At 46.2% G+C, this 19170-nt stretch overlaps 1 protein-coding gene across 2 annotated transcripts in view; it reads right to left on the bottom strand.

Moving 5' to 3' along the window:
* Positions 1–3505: 3505 nt before the first annotated feature.
* AIFM1 (apoptosis inducing factor mitochondria associated 1) overlaps positions 3506–19170 on the bottom strand; it is a 32958-nt gene continuing 17293 nt past the window's right edge. The window contains exons 7-16 of one of the 2 annotated variants that reach the window (XM_045068063.1): positions 14904–14988; positions 14202–14278; positions 13002–13110; positions 11636–11743; positions 11203–11291; positions 10618–10758; positions 7825–7967; positions 6003–6127; positions 4100–4296; positions 3506–3767 (exon numbers count right to left, since the gene is read on the bottom strand). In XM_045068063.1, coding sequence (XP_044923998.1) covers positions 3696–3767; positions 4100–4296; positions 6003–6127; positions 7825–7967; positions 10618–10758; positions 11203–11291; positions 11636–11743; positions 13002–13110; positions 14202–14278; positions 14904–14988 — 1146 coding nt within the window. In that variant the 3' untranslated portion in view covers positions 3506–3695. The remainder of the gene's footprint in view (positions 3768–4099; positions 4297–6002; positions 6128–7824; positions 7968–10617; positions 10759–11202; positions 11292–11635; positions 11744–13001; positions 13111–14201; positions 14279–14903; positions 14989–19170) is intronic. The other variant, XM_045068064.1, reaches the window with a different exon arrangement.

The raw sequence follows: 19170 nt of genomic DNA, 5'->3' as shown, positions 1-19170 counted from the left end.
AGATGATCCCTGTTTTCCAACCAGGGCTTGGCAGTCCAGTATCTAAATATTTCGACCCTCCCTGTACTCTGACCCAGTCACACCCATCTGTAGAACCAGCCAGGCAAGGGAACGTCATCACTGGCTTGGGCTGTGTGTCTATGTGTGTGGTTTTGTGTACATGTGTCTGTGCCCGCCAGAAATTCCCTGATAAGTTGGGAAAGAGGCCAGAGCGGGGGGGGGGGTGTTCTACTTCACCTCTAGGCACAGCAGGCCTTGCCCTCTGCTCAAGAGAGCAAGGCACTGGGGTTGGGTCCCAGCAATCTCCAGGGAAGTAAGGGTGCCCTGCTTTAGGTGGAGTCAGGGAAGGACAGAGGGATATTGTGGCAGCCAAACTTTAGAGGAGCGGGAAAGGGAAGGGGTAGGGGTGGAAGAGAGGGGAGTGTTCCTTTGTATAAATGGGTCTCTAGAGAAGCCGTGGATTTTTCTTCAAGGAAGCAGCCTGCAGTAGGTCACTGTGGATCCCCACCCCCATCCCTTCTGCTTTAAGCCTCTTGTCTCCCAAATGGGCCCTGTTGATTAGGAAAACAACAAAGTCATGTATGTTGACCTCATCCTCCACTAAGAGGCTTACTCTGACTCCTTTCCAGTCAAACATACTTCCTTCACTCAGGTCCATCTGTCCAGCTGAAGTGTGAGCGCGTCTCCTGGGTGCCTCCGAGGCACTATGATGTGGTGTCAAGGTGCCATCAGACAGCATTCGTAAAATGGAAAAGTGAAATTGAAGTCAGGAGGGTGGGCTCCAAACACCCAGCATTTTGGCAGAGCCCCAAGCCTTCTCTGCAGGGCGTGGCTGGCCCTGAACTGCACTGTGCGGTGGCCCAGCTGCTCCCAGCAGCTCTCAGGGGCCAGAACTCGACTGGTCCTGCCCTTCTTCTGTCTGGTTAGAAAAAGGTCTCTGCAGTCCTTGGGGGCCTGGACAGATCAAACGTGTCCTGGATATCTGTGGCAAGTCTCAGCAGCGGGTGAAGTAATGGGGGTCTGATAACCTGGATTACAGAGAACAGAGGTTCCAAGGCAGAGGGTCGTTTTTGCAGCAAGCCCTGTTATCTAGCATCATCCAACCAAGCGACGAAGGACTTGTTCAGGACTCCGTTGGGGTTTGGGGGGATGGGGCACATTATCCTCATTCTGAGAAAAACAAAAAAAGTCTCTGTTCTGGGATAGCTTACTACTGATTCAGGGAGTGAACCTTAATGATGCGGAGAATGACTTAATGAACAATCAAGTTCAAAGGTAGTAGGTGCAATTGGAGTTCAGACATGAAATCATGCACGGGCACTAATCCAATTGATACCACGTTACCAAGGTGCAATTTCATCTGGGCCTTGGGAGGTGAGCAAGAGGGGATAGGTGAAAGGGAGCAGTGATGACATTCCAGATGTGGTGAGCACGAACAGTTTAAGGGTGTGAATAAACCAGATGTGTATGTGTGCATGAGTCTGTTGTGGGGAAGGAGGCAGGATGGGGACAGGAGGGCTGAGGTTGGGAGCTCTGTGGAAGACTTTGGACCTGGTATGCTTGATGACAAGGAGTCACTGTACATTCTTCACCTGGGGGTTGGAGGCACAGCTGGGAGGCCATGAACTAACTGACGCTTTAGGAAGTGGTCTAGCAGGGTGCCTGGGTGGCTCAGTCCTTAAGCAGCTGCCTTCAGCTCAGGTCATGATCCCGGGGTCCTGAGATCGAGTCTTGCATCGGGCTCCCTGCTCAGGGGGAAGCCTGCTTCTCCCTCTCCCACTCCCTCTATTTGTATTCCCTCTCTCGCTGTCTCTCTCTCTCTGTGTCAAATAAATAAAATCTTTAAGAAAAAAGGAAGTGATCTAGCATCAGAAGTTGACTGAGGACGGTTGCTCTGGCTGATCTCCATTCTTGGTGTGTCCACAGTAGTTTGTGTCTTTTTATGGACACATCTGTATGATACTCCTGTGTTCACGTGTCTGCCTTCCTCAGAAGCCAGGAGTTCCTGAAGTGGCCATGTTTCCTTCATCTTCCTATTCTGACATCTACCTGACTCACAGCAGGCAGTCAAGGAACACTGACTAGATGAATAAATCATTTCATTTTACTTAGCTGAAGTACAGTGACATGCTATACAAGGATAACAACTGTCAAAAAATTAGACTAAATTGCACATACGACTAAAGAAAGACAAATTGCAATTTGATCTTTTAAAAGAGGATTTGTGAACTGCTTCAGGATCTTAGAACCACAGCCGTCTTTGTAAGTAGCAATGAGCACCACAGAATCAGTCCTATTTCATAGGCTGCTCAGTGAGTTTTCAACATATGGATGTGGATGCGCCATGGATCAGATCATATTTCACTAAACCTGCATACATAGTGAGAACCTGTCCTAGTGCAGCTATTTCTTTTTTTAAAAAGATTTTAAGTAGGGGCACCTGGGTGGCTCAGTGGGTTAAAGCCTCTGCCTTCGGCTCAGGTCATGATCCCAGGGTCCTGGGATCGAGCCCCGAATCGGGCTCTGCTCGGCGGGGAGCCTGCTTCCTCCTCTCTCTCTGCCTGCCTCTCTGCCTAGTTGTGATCTCTCTCTCTGTCAAATAAATAAATAAAATCTTTAAAAAAAAATTTAAGTCATCTCTACACCCTATGTGGGGCTCAAACTCATGACCCTGAGATCAAGACTTACATGCTCTTCTCACTGGGCCTGCTGGGTGCCCCAAGATTTGATTTTTAAAAGTTCATTTGAAATTTTATTTTATTTTATTTTTTTAAAAGATTTTATTTATTTATTTGACAGACAGAGATCACAAGTAGGCAGAGAGGCAGGCAGAGAGAGAGGAGGAAGCAGGCTCCCCGCCGAGCAGAGCCCGATTCGGGGCTCGATCCCAGGACCCTGGGATCATGACCTGAGCCGAAGGCAGAGGCTTTAACCCACTGAGCCACCCAGGCGCCCCTCATTTGAAATTTTAAAAAAATGAGTTGATTTATGAAACCCTCACTTCTGTTCTCAGGAAATCATCTGTAGAATGAGGTGTGTCTATAAGCCTATTTTCGGCAAAAAGGGTGAGGGAAGAGCAGATTTCCAGTTTGAGGGACGGGGCATGAAGGATCGAGAGACGGGAGTTGAGAGATGACAATCCCTCAAGGATTCAGTCTCCAGGCTTAGCCATGAAGCACCAGGTCTCTGCACCCTTGTTTCTTCGGCAGTAAGTGACCTTTCTGGCCCCTGGCGGGTCCAAGCCCGTTCTGAGCGGGACGACAGGAACTGTTCCAGGTAAAGCAGTAAAGCAGAGTCTGCTCCATGTGTTTCTGTGTTCACTCATTTAACAGTGGATGGGGCCAGAGACACATTCAGGGAACTGAAAGCAGCTGAATGTGGAGCAGGGAATACGAGGCTGAGAAAACTCATGCACTTGGTAAGAACTCCAGTGTGCTTGTTCGCTGAGATGCACAACTTTCCTCCCCTCGCCCACCCGTTCCCTTTCAAAGAGAACAGAATTTAATTTAGAAGAATCAGGTTTTATTTAGTGATGTGAACATTAAGAATCTGCCTACATGGTTGAGATATTCACAAAGGACTTTACCATTCAAACTCATACATACAGAGGAAGTGTGCTGAATAAAAAATGCTCCTTTACTCATCCGAGCTGCTGTCAGGGACAGCAAAGTGCTTGCCTGTTGCACTGGGGGGCTTCAGTCTTCATGAATGTTGAAGAGTTTGGCTACTTCATTGAGATCTTCATGTTGCTCACCGTCCTTAATGATCTGAGGGAGAGAGGAACAGTGGGTCACTGGCTTGCTTTGTGTGCGCCAGGCCAGCCTGCACAATGGGGGGGCCTGGGCCAACGCCCACATCGCCCTGGGAGCTGTGGGAATAGCCCTCTGTTAACCCCAAATGAGTGTATGCCAACTCCCTGGCCACCCAGCCAAGTCCTAACTAAAAACGAAATGCTCCCGAGCCAAGGCTACACCTTTGTTCTGCTTAGGCACGGTCTGACCCAGGTGGACAATGCACAGCAGGGCACCCGATGACGTCCCGGGCGTGTTTTCCGGCCCACAGGTCCCATCTTCCTCAAGGAGCTCTGATGAGTACCCACCTTCCTTGCTATTGGCATTCGGTTGAAGATGTTCCACAGCACGATCCCTACCACCACTTTGTCCCTGAGGTAGAAGATGACACCTTTGCCGTAGTCCTCCCCTTGGGCAGGGGCCTGGGGGACTGCAGGACTGCTGGGAGGAACGGCGATCTCTGAGTCCTCAGACTCTGTCTCACTCTCGGAGCGGATACCAGTCCCTGTGGCCAATCCCCAGAACAAACAAAATCAAAATGAGAGTCAGTTATGAACTTAGGAAATTCTAGAAGGCAAGTATCTTTCGACACCTGCTTCAAGCTGCTCCTAGAGGATTTGTTTTTATGCCCCCGTAGTAAGCACTTAGAAAGTAAAGCCTTCTCCAGCTCCTCTCCATTGGCAAAGCCGACAAAAGCTCTTCCTTGCCGGCCCCAGGGCACGGCGTCAGTCTGACCCAGAACTTGCCTCCCTTACCATTTCTTATTTTTTTTTTTTTAGGATTTTTATTTATTTAGTTGACAGGCAGAGATCACAAGTAGGCAGAGAGGCAGGCAGAGATCACAAGTAGGCAGAGAGGCAGGGAGCCTGACGCGGGGCTCGATCCCAGGACTCTGGGATCATGACCTGAGCCGAAGGCAGAGGCTTAATGCACTGAGCCACCCAGGCGCCCCACCATTTCATTTTAAATGTATGTGTGGATTATTTCCTGGTATCTGGATTTCTTCAAACTGCAGAAGACTTGCTCTTATCCTCTGAGGAACATTTGAGAGCTGCACGATTCAGTACAGTAGCCACTAGCCACAAACAGCAATTTCAATTAAAATTCGTTAAAAGTTAATGAAAATTTAATCAATTTTAACCAAAATTGAATCAAATGTAAAATTCAGTACTCATTTGCACGAGCCACATTTCAAGTGCTAAAAAGCCACATGCAGCTAGGGGCTAAGGTAGTGGGCAGAGCAGAAAGGTCCACTGGACAGTGCTGCTAGAGAGGCCCTCTGGCCAAAGCAGGACAGCGCACTTCCATATGGAAAAACGAAGCGGAGGGGTTTCCTCCTGGGGAGGGGGCATGCTGTCCTCTGAGAACTGTCAGGCTGGCTCTGAACAATTCTGCACAGGATACAGAGTAGTGCCCCAGAGTTTCTAAGTCCCCGGTTCCCTCTCCTGGATCCGCTTCTCTGGAGAGCGCCAGATGAAGGAGTGGGTGTATGTCATCCACCTGGATTACACAGGAAAAGGACCTCCATGTCCTTATAATGTCTTGTTCTCTCCTTCAAGAACAACCTGTTCTTGGGACGACTCTGACAAGAGGACATGGAGGCTAAGTAACTTCAGCTGGGGTCATGGAAGGAAGAGAGAACAGGTCTAAGAGTTAATGAAAGAGTCATGTGTGGGAGAGAAGTTCATTCCTTGAGAGATGCCTCCCATCTGAAGAAAACCTGGCACTAAGACATGACAAATGGAATTGCAGGCAGCTCAAGAATTACTCAGCCCAGTTTTTCACTGCCCAGGGTCTGTGGAGAATAACAGGTCCTACACTAAAGTTCTTGGGATTAGCAGGAGGCTAATAATAATAAGGATAATAAAAAATTAAAAAATAAAAATCGCAAAAGTTCCGGTTTTCTTCAGTGCACAGAGCTTCCCAGTCCCTCGAGGCAAACTAAACCAGTGTCGCCGAGAGAGCCACTGCCCGGAGGCTAGGATGAACACCCACCACATCTGAGTCTACGCTCGGACCAGGATACCTGATTTTGCCAGCTCTCAGACCACCAAAGAGTGAGGACTACGGGTTGGGTTTATTTTAAAGCACAACATGAAGAAAGGCTTTCACTGACAGTGCCCTCTGGTCAATACAGAAACCCCTTGTTCAGGAGAATTTGGACCAGCGCTTCTCAACACTCTACCCAGAGAATTAGTTGGGCTTCCTTACCTGACTGCTCTGTGGCAGATTTTGGGTTGTCTTGTGCAGTTGCTTTTGCAAACACACCGACTGTGGGCAAACTACTGTCCACAAGACCAATAGCTTCGTAGCCAACGTCGGGACCCAAATCACTCCTAAGGAAGGAGAGAGAAGAGGGTGTTTTGTCAAGAGGCTGCAAAGAATGACACGGTGGTACATTTTTTAATTTTTTCTAAGACACCACACTTTGGTTCATGCCAACCAAAGAACTTGGTTTGTGCAGCAAGGGAAATGCCAAACTGATCGGTCTGCTTGCCAGGGCATCTGGGGACAATGGTGAGAAAGCATTCCTATCCCAAAGCAGCTTTAATTTTCCTTAAAAAGCCATTATACTTATCACATACCATACGATGATCTACACTTTCGGAAATTTATCCATGCCTTTACCCCCTGGGGGGTGAAGGGTTCTTCAAATTTACTATTCACCACTTTCTTTCAACTCAACCTAAAACTGCCTTTCTGATGCTTTAAAGGGTACTCCGTATTTACAGAACTCAGAATCTGAGATCTTTTACAGTTTCATCAATGGACAGTATTTCCTCTGAGACTTCATTTTCAAGGTTTTATTTTAATCTTCTTGGAAACTTTTCCTATCATCATCACACAGTTTTTACTATGCCAGGAACTTCCAAGAGTATTTGTGGCACAGACACACGATGGTTTTGTAATCACGTGAGGCTACTACTCATGGTTTTGTTTCTGGTGCTCTACCTTTTGGCATCATTCAGTAAGTAAGTCAGTAAGTAAAATTTAACGGCAGTGGACATACCGTGTTACACTCATTTCAAGTGTAGGACTTAGTGATTTGATGGTTTACACACTGTGCAGTGCTCACCACAGGCATAAGCTACCGTCTGTCCCCTTATGATGCTTACTTGAATATCGTGGACTAAATTCCTTATGCTCTGCTTTTTATTCCCACGTTGTCTTTTCTTGACCACAGAAGCTCACTGGACTGGTATCTTCAGGGAACGGTCTACAAGGACTTCCTGGATGCTGGTCTGGAGACCTAACTGAAAATTATCTAGCTATGGACTCTTTTGTTCCTAACTGCATTATCTTATAGGTGTTGACCCTGAAACCCAGCTGTTATGATTCTGCTGCCTGCTCACAAAACTGTGTGTGATTTTCCTGAAATGTATTCTCACCAGCTGAAAATTTTCCCCAGTAGAAACTGCCTAGAGGCTTCTGAAACCGTGAAGTTTTTTATGTATCCCACCTTTCAACGAGAGGAGAGTGTGCCAAGTAAGGTCAATGCCAGCACTCAGGAATGTCCCTTGCTAACTTTTTGCTATCCAGACAACGGCCTATAGATGCCTGACTTTGAAATGCTGGTCTTGAGTGGGCTGTCTAATGTAATCTCTACACCCAACATGGGGCTCAAACTCATGACCCCACGATCAAGAGTTGCATGTTCCACTGACTGAGCCAGCCGGTTGCCCATGGACTGTCTTCTGACAGTACGTTGGGCTCATTAGCACCAAAGAACAAATGACAATACAGTGCCAGCTCTAGCTAAGAGCACACATTTGTACTGCCGACCATAGCTCAAAACCCCAAGCTGATTTTACCAGAAGTGCTGATGACGCCTCCACTCATCCACCTGTAAGCTTGACTTACAGGTGGGGCCTTCTACCAGAAAGCTGCTTTGGTGTAGAATGCATGGGAACATGATGGAAGTCTTCTCCCCTCTGTATGAGGCTAACTGGCCCACATGGAAACCGAACTGTAACTCTGGTTCCATGACTTCTGTGTTCTAACCAGTTCAGTCCATAAAGCACAGAACTATTACCAGAACATCGACTGATGCCAGTATGGCTTAGCAGCTCCAGTCATATTTTCTCCGGCCAATCTTCCACTCACAACAGCGTGATCATGGTGCTCTACCCGCCTCCTACCCAATTTTATATCATAGAAGCATGCAGCATCTCCTGCCTTTGAAAACAAACACATTACATGAGCACATGGTAAATAAAAACAAAAACAAAGACAGAACATACATTTCGAGGGCTTAAAAAGAGCCCTTGTGCTGTTAACTAATTAGTGTTTTCTATTTACAGGCCAGAATCGCACCCATACTTACTAAAAAAAGTTGAGATTCCATTTTTAAAAAACTATTCTATGCTAACCCCCCAAAACAAAAAAACTATTCTATGCTTCCACAAAGTGCACCTCAATTTCCTATGCTGCAGCACACACCTATTTCTTCTCTCATTCTGCCCTTAGCAGAGACCGATATTTAATAACCATGACTTGCAAAACATTCTTTCCTATGCACAGAAACCAGTTTGTAGGTGTGAGACCGCCTCTCACCTAGAAATCTTTTCCAAGATAAGATTTTCTTTCGGTCATTCAGTATCTATTCCTTCATTCACCAAATATTTATGGAAAACTTATTTCTGTACAAAGCATTATACTGTCTGGGTGGCTGAGACAAACCTGACCTCCACGTTGCCCACAAAGAGCATATAACCTAGTTGAGGAAGATGCAGCATCGTTCCTCACTGGAGTGCAATGCAGGGTACCACGTGACAGGTACAGATCAAGCAGAGAGAGCCTCTGGCTGGAGGTGAACAAGGCCAACTTCCCTAAGGATGTGGCACGTGAGTGCTCTAACCCTTTGTGGCTATTCAGATTCCCCCAGGGCAACCTCAAAAATCCAGCAGCATGTGAACAATGCTGAAATAAACTATGAAATCCACTTGGTGGTCTATTATACAGTCTTTAGCATCTGAAGCAACATGGAAAATACCTTAGAATGGTATAAGTAAAAAAAAAAAATGGTAAGTAAAAAGGAAAAGAACACAAAGGTTTACTGTAGTACACTCACCATCACCATCTATAACAAAGGGAAAAAAAACCTATTCAGAAGAAAATGAAGGGAGGGAAATACACCAAAATATTGGTGGCTGCTGTAGGTGATTCCCCCCCTCTTTTTTTTCTTCCCCCTTTCTCATTCTTGTCTATGTCTTCTATATTGAATGCATATTGCTTTTTTAAAGATTTATTTATTTTAGAGAGGTGGGGAGGGGGCAGAGAGGGAGAGAGAGCCTCAAGCAGACTCCCCATAGAGCAGGGAGCCCCATGCGGGGCTCAATCTCACAACCCCGAGATCATGACCTGAGCCAAAATCAAGAGTTGGATGCCCAACGGACTAAGCCACCCAGGTACACCTACATAGTGCCTTTTTTTTTTTTAAGATTTTGTCTATTTATTTGAGAGAGAGAGATACAGCAAGAGAGGGAACATAAGCAGGGGGAATGGGAGAGAGAGAGAGGCAGACTTCCCGATGTGGGAGCAGGGAGCCCGATGTGGGCCTTGATCCTAGGACCCTGGGATCATGACCTGAGCCGAAGATAGACAATGACCCAGCAACCCAGGTGCCCCTACATGTTGCTTTTATAACAAATTTTTAAAAATCCAGTATATTCTAGGCACACATGGGTGGCTCAGTCTGTTAAGCATCTGATGTGTGATTTCAGCATCAGATTTATTTATTTTTAATTTTTTCAATTTATTTATTTTCAGAAAAACAGTATTCATTATTTTTTCACCACACCCAGTGCTCCATGCAATCCGTGCCCTTATAATACCCACCACCTGGTACCCCAACCTCCCACCCCCCCACCACTTCAAACCCCTCAGATTGTTTTTCAGAGTCCATAGTCTCTCATGGTTCACCTCCCCTTCCAATTTACCCCAACTCCCTTCTCCTCTCTATCCCCCCTTGTCCTCCATGATATTTGTTATGACTGGAAGAGATTATGCTGAGTGAAATAAGGCAAGCAGAGAGAGTCAATTATCATATGGTTTCACTTATTTGTGGAGCATAACAAATATCAGGTTCCTAAGATTTAGCCCCAAGACAGGCTCTGCACTCAGCAGCAGGGACTCTGCTTAGGACTCTCTCTCTTTCTCCCTTTGCCCCTTCCCCTGCTTATGCTCTAAAATAAAATAAATCTTAAAAAAAAAAAACCCAGTACACTTTATCTTTAAAAAAAAAAAGCTTTGAGGGAAAAAAAAACCCTTCACAGTTCCTATGTCCTTAGTTGCAGAGTACCTAATCAAACACAATACATTTGTAATGATCTAACAATGGGGAAATTACCTCATGGTTCCTACATACTATAGTCTTGTTTGTGTCATAACAGATTTTTTAAAACAGCTAAAAATAGTGCTCAAGGATAACGAAAACTGAGTTATTTCCCCCCTTAGAGAATTTTATAAAACTGCCTCATCCTCCATTCCCTGGGCTCACTTTCGGGCAAAGCGAACAGCAGATCCATCTGAAAGCTGGGCACATGCCCATCAGGGCAATGGCGATGGCGGCTGCCAACCATAGAACGGGAAGAACTCTATTTCTGTAGGCGCACACACTGTTCATTTCCTTTTCCACTAGCTTGTGGCATGAAGCCATACCTGATCTTGTAAATCAAGCAGTGAAGTTTTTGTTCTTCATCCTCAGCCTCCAAACATTCTGCCTCTATCTGGGCAAGGTGCTACTGAGCTTTTGCACACTGCCAGGCAGACTTGCTCACGGGCTGCGGACAAGGAGCCATTCCTGCTCGTGCTGTAGCACACTTACCACCCAGATGTTGGAGCGCGCTTGGAGCTCTGCATTTACCCGGAAGCCACCAAAATCTGAGTCTATCTCTAGTCCGCCTGTCTTGGCTAACTCAACGTTGGGTTCCAAGCCCACAGCTGCCACTATGTGGTCAGTTTCTACCTGAGGGGGAAAAAATAAATAATTCAGCCAATTACCACAGTTTCCAAGTATGTCTATGGACATAGGAACTGAACATTATTTTACTAGGAACTGGAGCTTTAAAAAAAAAAAATCACCGATTAACTTATATAATTCTGGTAAACAGATTTAAAGGTCTACTTTATAAAATTCCTCCAAACACAAATATACCCCACATCGTCAGAACAGAAAGCTGCCACCCTTGAAAGGTCTCAAAAAATCTGTGATACAAATGGGAAGGGAAAGTGGTTCACAGATGTCTACTCTGGCTCTCATCATTCTTATTTTAATGGAAGGAACAGTTCATTCAGAAAATTATGAGAGTGTTAATGGTGGCTGCCACGAAAACTACTGTTATCGAATGAAGGAGTTAAAATGAGGAAAGGGGGGGGAGAGGGGAAGGTCTGGCAGCCTTCCCCTCCTTACCTTCCGGCCGTCTTTCAACTTGATGAGTAACTTGCCACCGCTGACTCCAACTGATTGCACAATAGCATTGGGAAGCACCTTAACCCCCTCTGTGAAGGCAAACAAGACCTGAGGCTGAGCCTGAGAGCGTCCCACCTTCATGACAAGAAGGGAAGGTGACTAAAGGCACCCCCATCATAAAGCCAGTAATCATCAGTACGTAGGCAGCCTTGGGGAACCACAAGAACGCACACCCACAGCTCATTTTCAGTACTTCCGGGAATTTTGTGCATCAAATTCAGAACACCTACAGGAACTTGGCTGAGTGGAGAATGGTGGAAATAGTTCACCTGCCAGGCGATATGGCATATGTCAAGGGGATTCCCAAAGAAGCCAACTTTGGATTAGGGCTCACTCAAAGGAAAGAGCAATAGCATATGGAAAGTCTCTCTACCTCGTCTGACTTTTTCCATGGTCCAGTTGCTGAGGTATTCAGGGAGGATCTTTCCCATATTTCCTTTCTCAGGGAAGAGTTGAATCACTTCTGTACCCAAAGCTCGAGCTGGGAAGAAGAAACAGAGTAGGTAGAGCAGGAGGCAGAAGCCAATCCTGCGAGGACAGGAAGAGAAGCAATGGAGTGGCAGGTAGCCAATCGTGACACACAGGGCAACGCTGTGACCTAGGCCAGAGCTCCTATTCGTGGGGCACTGGGGCACGAGGGCACTGACAAGGCAAATACAACAGGTACCAGAACTAAGTGCATTACATCCAGGCAGCAGCACAGGCTCACGCCTGCGCCTCTGGCCTGTGAACAGGAAGCACCCTCCTGAGAAGATGGCCTGATTTCACATAGCCGAAAACCGACATTGAGGAAAATGGCTGCCATCAAACATTCAAACCAGAATATATAGATCGGTTGAACTGGGAACCATCATATGTCTGAAGAAAGTGTGACTTTTACAAGGAATAAAAATTCAAATATACATACAACTCTGTAGTCTACATTGCCCTTATCATCCCAATAACTTCCTTTCCTTAATATTTTCTTTTTTTTTTAAATGATTTTTTTTTGAAAAGATTTATCAGGGAGCGCATGGGTGGCTCAGTTGGTTAAGCGTCTGCCTTTGGCTTGGGTCATGATCCTGGGGTCCTGGGATTGAGCCCCACATCAGGTTCCCTGCTCAGCAGAGAGTCTGCTTCTCCCTCTCCCTCTGTGTGTGCCTGGACTCTCTCTCAAATAAATGAAATCTTTAAAAAAGTAAAAATAAAAAAATAAAAGATTTATCAGATGCTTAACTGACTGAGCCACCCAGGCGCCCCTAAAGATAAAAATTTTATTTTTAAGTAATCTCTATACCCAGTGTGGGCCTCGAACTCACAATCCCCAGAGCAAGAGTCACACACTCTACCAACTGAGCCAGCCAGTCACCCCTTTAATACTTTATTTCTGAGGAGTCCTGGCTTAGAGGCTAGAGGAAGGGAAAGAAAGCATTTCTGTTCAGTTGCTCAGATGATAGTTTTTTGGTCACTAAGGGACTCCTCACGAGAACTAAGCTCAGTGCTTAGCTTTTCACCACATACATCTTTTCTTTTTTTATAAGCAAACTCTACCCCCATCATGGGGCCTGAACTCACATCCCCGAGATCAAGAGTTGCATGCTCTACCGACTAAGGCAGCCAGGCACCCCTTACCACATAAATCTTAATCAAACTCTTTCTACTGATCCTGGCAAATGCATCCCTGGAATTTGTTAGAGCCCCAGGAAGAACAGGATATAAAACCAGAGAAAGAAAAATCGACATCACCACCCAGTACTCACCCTTTCTGCCAAGAGCGCAGGCCAGTTCGCTCCCAAGGAAGCCCCCACCGATTATCGTAATTGACTTGACTTCCCGGGAAATCTTCTCTAAGGTTCTGAAGTCTCCAATCTGCAGGATCATACCAGTTTAGTCCACTGATTTCCCAAAGGGACATAGGATAATAACAAGAAATATTTTCTGCTAGATCTTTGACATGTAATTTGCACATAAAATCTCCTTGTATGAATTGGCTCAATTACAGCCTCTGTTACTGAAGTAAATTTCTCTCTCCGCTGGAATATTCCTTCTAGCATCAGTGGTTCTCGATCGGGGGCAGTTTTGCCCCCTCTCCCTCAGGGGACATCTGGCAATTTCTGGAGACATTTCGGGTTGCCACAGCTGGGGGCAAGGACGTGCTCCTTGCAGGTAACGGGCAGAGGCAGGGATACTGCTAAATGCCCTATTTGCACAGGCCAGCCCCTCACAAGGAACGGTCATCCAGCCCAAATTGTCAATGGCGCCAAAGGCTGATAAACTGCATTTGATCAAGAATTGAAAGGATGGGGCGCCTGGGTGGCTCAGTGGGTTGAGCCGCTGCCTTCGGCTCAGGTCATGATCTCAGGGTCCTGGGATCTGGTCCTGCATTGGGCTCTCTGCTCGGCGGGGAGCCTGCTTCCCTCTCTCCCTCTCTCTCTGCCTGCCTCTCTGTCTATTTGTGATTTCTGTCAAATAAACAAATAAAATCTTAAAAAAAAATAATTGAAAGGATGATACCAGTATTCTCAAATACCCTAAGAATGCCTGGAACATTTCCGCAGGGGTCAAGAGTAAAGCACAGCCTTAAGAAACAAAGCTCCCCCTTCCTTTTTCACTTAGGTACTCAAGAGTTTTCTCCTCAAAGGCTCTGCAGTAGCATTTGCAATGCAAAATGCCAAGAGGCTATAAGGAGTTCCAATGACTCAAAAGCATCAGGAAAAAAAATACAGAAGGGCAATCGGAAGGAACTACAGCAAGCAATCAAAAACACTAGATGTATTTTTTGCCTAGGAGCTGAAAACCCTCCAGTGAGGTATTTAAGGTGCAGAGAGAGGAAGTGACTTGCTCAAGGCCAGAGACCAAGTCTCCCATAAATAGAACTCCCACCTCCCTAACTTGGGGACCACGTGATTATGCTACCTCTTCAAAAATCAAAACAATGAAAGCACTAAACAGACAATTACCTTTCTGAAAAGCGTGGTTCTACTCTTCACCTCTGCTCCAGCTCTGTCAATGGCAGACAAACTTCTTGGAGTGCCTCCTGGAAATAGGAGCAGGAAAACCCTTTTAGCTCAACAAGTGGGAAGCTAGTCCAAACAAGCCCCCCATGAAGTTGGCACTGTGGCCCCCTCAGCACCCACAGGGCCCAGAGGCTTTGTGTCCCTTCACCTGGCTTCTCAGCAGGCTTCTGTCAATTTCCCTGGAGAAGCCATTAGTGAGGCTCTCTACAAAGGGCCCGCCCTCCCCAGAGATGGACACAAGGCTCTGTTTTTTGCTTCCCTAAATCCTTCTAGGGGCATCACCAGAAAGCATGCTATGTTCCTTTAAGGGACTGCTTCAGTCTCCTCTCTTTCTTGATTTCTGATTGGAACTGGAAAAGAAGCCATGAGGCTGTATCCCTTCCAGGGCGCAGGGCAGAGAGCAGAGAGCAAGGGCTAAGCGGGGAGAGAAAAAGGCCATCGTCTTCAATACCCATCCGTGCCCTTACCCAAAGGGGCAGCAAGGATACTCCAGAAAGGTTGCTGATCAGAGGCCTGTCATTAGCTAGGCTTTGCACCAAGAGAAGACACCCACTTCTTTTTCTTAAGGTTAAGTAATGCCTTCTGTACTAAAACTCAAATGAACTATACCAGGGAAGAAATCCACCTCGAGAAATAGTCAGTCACCTGTTGCAATCAGGCACTTTTCATAGGTTATCTGAGAGCCATCGTTAAGTTTCACCATGTTGCCTCTCACGTCAAGCTGTACTACCTGGGACACACACAGACAGATGAGTTAGCTTTAAACGTCTTTTTATCAAGACATAATTCACTACACACTTACCACGTTAAAGTGTACGAATCAGTGGTTTTCAGTATATTCGGAAGGTTGTGCAACCATCACCACTATAATTACAGATAATTTCCATTACCCCAAAACGGAACCCTGTACCTTCAGTCATCAGCCCAGTGAGAAGAATTCGTTCTTGACCTAGGGCGATCCTTAAGAAACCATTTCTAAGTAACCACTGGCACCACAGTCTCTGGTACCCAGTCTCTCCAAGTGGTCATAGCTTCTTAGGCAGTCAACATTAAAACAAATCCCTGCAGTCCCCAGAGTCCCTGTCCGATTTGTGGAAATGGAGAACAGAGACAGACTTTTCTGCTTGGTTTTTCTGGAAACCTGACTTTTTTGTTAACAACACTCCTGCATCTTCCAACATTTTTACAGGAGATTTAGTCTACCTTCTACCCTTCGCTAGAACTCAGCTCTCCTGCCAAGGACAGCTCACATGTAGAGACTGCTCATTCACCCACACTCCTCCCCTAGCACACCCAGGGGCAGGGGTGCTGACTACTGTGGCTTCTGGATTCGTGTGCCCTCACACCCCTCTGAGAAGCACCCACCGACATGCTACCAGTCACCTCTATGCAGCCGTCTCCCGGTCACTCCTCAGTCCCTGAAGACGTTGGAAGCTGGCTCCTCCTCTTCCTCCGAGCCACATCCGGGATCCCATCCCTTGAAGCTCTATTTCTACCTTGAATTTCCCATTTTGGGGGTCACAGTTTTCCATTCTTCCAGCTTTTTTTCCCAGTCCCGCTGTCACCCATACTTGCTTTTGATTTTCTCTGCTTACCCAGTGGGCTGTTTGATTCCAACCAATCTGGGCCCATGCTAGATCACCCAAACTGTTCTCCTGCTACCGCCTCTAATTTCCTCGCAACCTCCTCTTTCTCATGGTGAGGAGCTTGAGATCTGGAGTTAGAGAGACTAGAGATCCAGTCTCTGCTCTCTTTTCTCCCAGCTGCCAGACTATTAGTTCAAGACATACTTATTAAAAACCTACCATGTCAGGGACTACGCTAAGTGTTGGGGACATGACAGTGAGAAAAACAGATACCTTCCCTGTCTCCAGAGTCTAGTAGCCAAGGCAGACCATTTAACATACACAATCAAGAGGGAGAAATGCTCTGATAAGGGCAGTACGGGTAGCTCTACAAACATGTGACAGGGCCCTCCACTGAGCCTTCTGGAGGCAAGGACATGAACTGACTGTATGGGTGAGTAGCTTCTTTAGCCTTTGGTTTGTCCTTGGGTAAGCTATCTCTTCAACCCAACCCCACTAACTCAACCATCACACTGTTCACTCTCAGATAACCAACCACCTGGTACCCTAGTTTATTGCAAGAACAAGTGAAGCCATTAGATGTGATCTTCCTCAGCTTCCCACCTCCCAACCCCTGGAAGAAAAACTTTACTTCCTTCCTTCCAGCTTCCGGGATGAGGTGTCCTTTCTGTGCTGTTTCTGTGCCTGAACCCCATTCCCTTCTTTTCTGGCCCAGAACCATCTCCTCAGGCAAATTCATGATCTATCATCCATTGGAAAGGGGCCATAAATAATTTGAACAATAATGTATTCTCCCACAATTTATTCCCACCATCACATATACTCACTTACCTCCTTTCAGCATATAAAACACCCCCGCTTCCTTCCCAACATATAGAACTTAAAAGTCTCATCTATCATAACAACAGGCTTAAAGTCCAAGGTCTTCAGGATGATCTCTGCATTGGTTTGGGGTGTGGATTCTCCTGATACAGAGATTTATGGACTAAAATGGTAAGTTATATCACTTAGACACTCAATTTATAATGTTGGGAAGGTAACATTCAACAAATATTCCCACTAAAAGAGGGAAGAATGGGGCGCCTGGGTGGTTCAATGGGTTAAAGCCTCTGCCTTCAGCTCAGGTCATGATCCCAGAGTCCCAGGATCAAGCCCCACATTGGGCTCTCTGCTCAGCAGGGAGCCTGCATCCCTCCCTCTCTCTGCCTACTTGTGATCTCTCTCTGTCAAATATCTCTCATCCCCTGCTTCTCTGCTGACATCTGAGGACTTCGCCTTTGGTCTGTCCTGTCCTGAGTCCCACTTCTTTTTTTTTTTTTAAGATTTTATTTATTTCTTGGACAGACAGAGATCACAAGTAGGCAGAGAGGCAGAGAGAGAGGAGGAAGCAGGCTCCCCGCTGAGCAGAGAGCCCGATGCGGGGCTCGATCCCAGGACCCTGAGATCACGACCGGAGCCGAAGGCAGAGACCCAACCCACTGAGCCACCCAGGTGCCCCCCGAGTCCCACTTCTGACTCTACATCCTCCTCGAGCTCCTACCAATTGGTGTCTCCCTTTTCTCATTTAAACTTTCTGAAGGAGTCCTTGATCATTCTTGAAACTCTCCAACCTCGCTCAGCCCCTGTCCTGGGCTTTCTCTTCAACTTCTTTCCTAGTTCCTCTGTGGTCTCGTCTTCAGCCTCCCTCCTAAAAGTTGGGGTCCGCAGGGTTCCATCCTTGTCCCACTCCCCTCTGACTGCAAAGTTCTCCACAGATGGCCTCTGTGGAGATGGCCCACTCTCACGGTTTTAACTCCTACACATTCCCGGATCTCTGAGCCCAGATCCCTCCTCTAAACATCACAGTCAACTATCCAACTCACAGGCCAACTCCACAAATATATTCCATGTCACACTTAACAGTCCAAAACGAAGTTTTCTTTCCCCCTTAAATGAGGTCTTCCTCCTGTAACATCTCTCTCGGCTGGGGCTATACCACCCCCTCCCATACAAGCCGGAGATCAGAAAGGCATCGTTGCCTCCTCCCTCTTGCTCATGTTCCACCTTCAATCTATCACCATGCCCCATCGAGGCCGCCTTCTAAGCATGTCTCTGGTCTGTCTCCCACTCTCTGTCACCTGTCAGGAAACTATACAATGGTGTTATTAAGAGCTTGGGCTCTGGAGTCAGAGACAGATTTGGGCTCAAATTCTGTCTCCCCCACATATTAACTATATAATCATAGGCAAGTTAGTTGACCCTTTCTTTAAAGTAAGCTCCAGGCCCAGCATGGACCCCAGTGTGGGGCCTGAACTCACAACCCTGAGATCACAACCTCGGCTGAGATCAAGAGTCCAGCACTAAACTGACTGAACCACCCAGGTGCCCAACAGTTTATCTCTTTTTAATCTCAATTTCTTTCTCTATAAAATGACAATAATAATAGTACCTACCTGATAAGATTATTATGAGAAAATGAGATAATATCTGTAAAGCTAATATCTGTTAATATCTATAAAGAAAATATCTGTAAATATCTGAGATAATTATCTGTAAAGATAATATCTGTAAATTTTAAAATTATGTTTACTGCTACTGCTACTTCCTCAGCGCCATCACCACCACCACCACCACCGCCGCCACCACCACCGCTACTACTGTCCTAATTTGGGCTCTATCATCTCTCGCCTAGATTATTACAATGTCTTCAAAATGGTCTACCTCTAGTCTGGTCCATCCTCCTCAGAGCCAAAAGGATTACTTAAAGTTCAGTCTGTTTTATAACCGTGTTTAAAATGCAAGAGACCCTCAGTGCCCATGAAGTAAAGGTCAAGCTCTTCTATACAAGAGAGCGCTCCACAGTCAGGCCCCAGCATAACTTCTCAGTTTCATCTTTTGCCCTTCTTTAACTTATACTTTCTGCTTTGTCAGTAGCTAGCTGCTTGTTTCTCTGCACAAAAGGTGCTTTTTCATACCCCCATATCTTTGCTTATGCTGTTTTCTACTTGAATTCGCTTCACTTACCACTGGTGAATTCTTCGTCATTCCATACAATTTTCCATCCTGTAAGAAGTCATCCTCCAGGAAGCCTTCCCTGAAATCACCTCTATACCGGGCTTGTTTCCCAGTAATTCCCACAATACACTGTGCCCATCTTTTTTACTCCATATCTATGTGTTATGATTATCTGTTCGTTTTTGCTTAAATACTGTTAGGCCCTAAAGGGCAGGGCCTGTTGTGTTATTTACACACAGAGCATACTTTATACATACTGTCTCATTACCAGCTTATCCATAAACCTATATCCACCTCATCTGCCTATGTCTCCTTCTAGAAGAAGCAGGCTT

This window comes from Mustela putorius, unplaced genomic scaffold (assembly GCF_011764305.1).
Source record: "Mustela putorius furo isolate JIRA1106 unplaced genomic scaffold, ASM1176430v1.1 tig00003899_pilon_pilon_pilon, whole genome shotgun sequence".
NCBI classification, from domain to species: domain Eukaryota; kingdom Metazoa; phylum Chordata; class Mammalia; order Carnivora; family Mustelidae; genus Mustela; species Mustela putorius.
The sequence above is the reverse complement of the archived record's forward strand: the minus strand, read 5'-3'. Positions and strand labels throughout refer to the sequence as shown.